The following is a 1,783-nucleotide window of genomic DNA, read 5'->3' on the forward strand; positions in this document are numbered from 1 at the left end:
AAATTATTATATCTGCTTTTTCTGTTTAGGGAGAAGACACTGTCTTGGAGAACAGCTGGCTCGGATGGAAATGTTCTTGTTTTTTACAGCATTGCTTCAACGATTTCATTTGCATTTTCCACATGAACTAGTTCCAAATCTAAAGCCTAGGTTAGGCATGACATTGCAGCCCCAACCCTACCTTATCTGTGCTGAAAGACGCTGAAAGTACGCTGACATTTGGGAGAACAAGAATGTACGTTTACCTGACCCCTGAGCCTTGTTTAATTAGTGTGTGTGTTTGGATAAAAGTCACAGCATCGTAAAGCGAAATGAACACAGATGTATCTTTAAAAACAGTGCTAGGGTAGTAAGAAGCACTAGCTATGATTGTTTTTCAAGCTTGCATAACTTCTAAGATAGAATCCCTGTTGAGGAATACAAAGATATGAATGACATATGTTGCTTAGGATGCTTAGAAGGGCCATGAATGCCCTAAGCAGAGCCTCTTGTTTAGTGCCAGGTACCTCTCATCACTTCTTAACTCTGTCTGGCTTCTGTCCTGGGGAGCTTTGATTCCAGATGCCAGTTCCCTTCTGATTAGGTATTATCATTAATAGCTTGTGTGGTATTAGTCCAGTTTAATAGAGAACTAAAGAAGAAATTAAAACCCAAATTAATGAGTATGGACTGCAGAGGTATTTTAGATATGGTGGCAGATTATAGGAGAAATATGTATTTAATTTTGAGCCTGCTAGTAGTTTCAGATCTTGCTCCCTGCTGTGGCTTCATAAGAACTGTGTCATTTTTATGAAGGTCTGTGTGACCTCTGAGCATCCAACGTTATAGCAGTAATTCGGTAGTTAGGAAATTACGATAATGTATGTATAATAAAAATGGCACCTGGCTATTGATTCTTTGTAGGCACAGACATTTTCCTTGGTACCATTTCTTTCTAAAAAACCAGTCACAGAGATTAATGACTGAATCTTCTTATGTTTTATAGGTCTCTAGGCATTTCCATCAGTTAGTGTTATTTTTCTGAAGATAATTATATTCAAATCCAAAAACATGCTTTAGAAACAAAGCAACTGTATAAATTGGGATACTTGAGCATGATGGGGTGCTATTAATAAATGTACCAGGACAGGACAGTTGCCATGGCTCACTTGTGTAATCCTAGCACATTAGGAGGCTAAGGTGGGAGGATTGCTTGAGGCCAGGAGTTTGAGACCAGCTTGAACAACATAATGAGTCCCTGTCTCTATAAAAAATATAAAAAATTAGCCAGGCATGGTGGCATGCACCTGTAAATATGCAGGAAGTTGAGATGGGAGGATCATTTGTGCCCAGGAGTTCGAGGTTACAGTGAGCTATGATCATGCCACTGTACTCCAGCCTGAGCAACAGCAAGACCCTGTCTCAGAAAAATAATAATTATACCAGGACAATAAGGGTAAATTGTGATTGCTCTAAACAAACTGGAATGTATGTTCACCCATTTATAGCTATTTTTACATTATCATTCTAAAGTTGAACATTAAGGGTTCATGCTCTTGTAACTTGGCTCATGAATAGTTGCAGCCTCAAAGTAAGTGCATATAACAATGACTTCTGTTAAGAAAATGGATTTAACCATAGTTTGGCCTTATCTCTTGAATATTTTCCAAGTTTCTGTGTTTTAAATTAGGAGTCTTTGCATCTTTGATACATGAAAATATTTCCAGTTGCCAAGTAAAGAAAATCCTGTGCAAGTTTACTTAATAAAAGGTGAATTTGGGGCCGGGTGTGGTGGCTCACGCCT

At 38.4% G+C, this 1,783-nt stretch overlaps 1 protein-coding gene across 2 annotated transcripts in view; it reads left to right on the forward strand.

Moving 5' to 3' along the window:
• The window catches only part of LOC105818445 (vitamin D 25-hydroxylase), a 32,259-nt gene extending 31,943 nt beyond the window's left edge, over positions 1-316 (forward strand). For both annotated transcript variants that reach the window (XM_012654440.1, XM_012654441.1), the window contains one exon: positions 30-316. In XM_012654440.1, coding sequence (XP_012509894.1) covers positions 30-205 — 176 coding nt within the window. In that variant the 3' untranslated portion in view covers positions 206-316. The remainder of the gene's footprint in view (positions 1-29) is intronic.
• Positions 317-1,783: the final 1,467 nt, after the last annotated feature.

Source organism: Propithecus coquereli, unplaced genomic scaffold (genome assembly GCF_000956105.1).
Source record: "Propithecus coquereli isolate 6110/MARCELLA unplaced genomic scaffold, Pcoq_1.0 Scaffold44, whole genome shotgun sequence".
Lineage (NCBI taxonomy): Eukaryota > Metazoa > Chordata > Mammalia > Primates > Indriidae > Propithecus > Propithecus coquereli.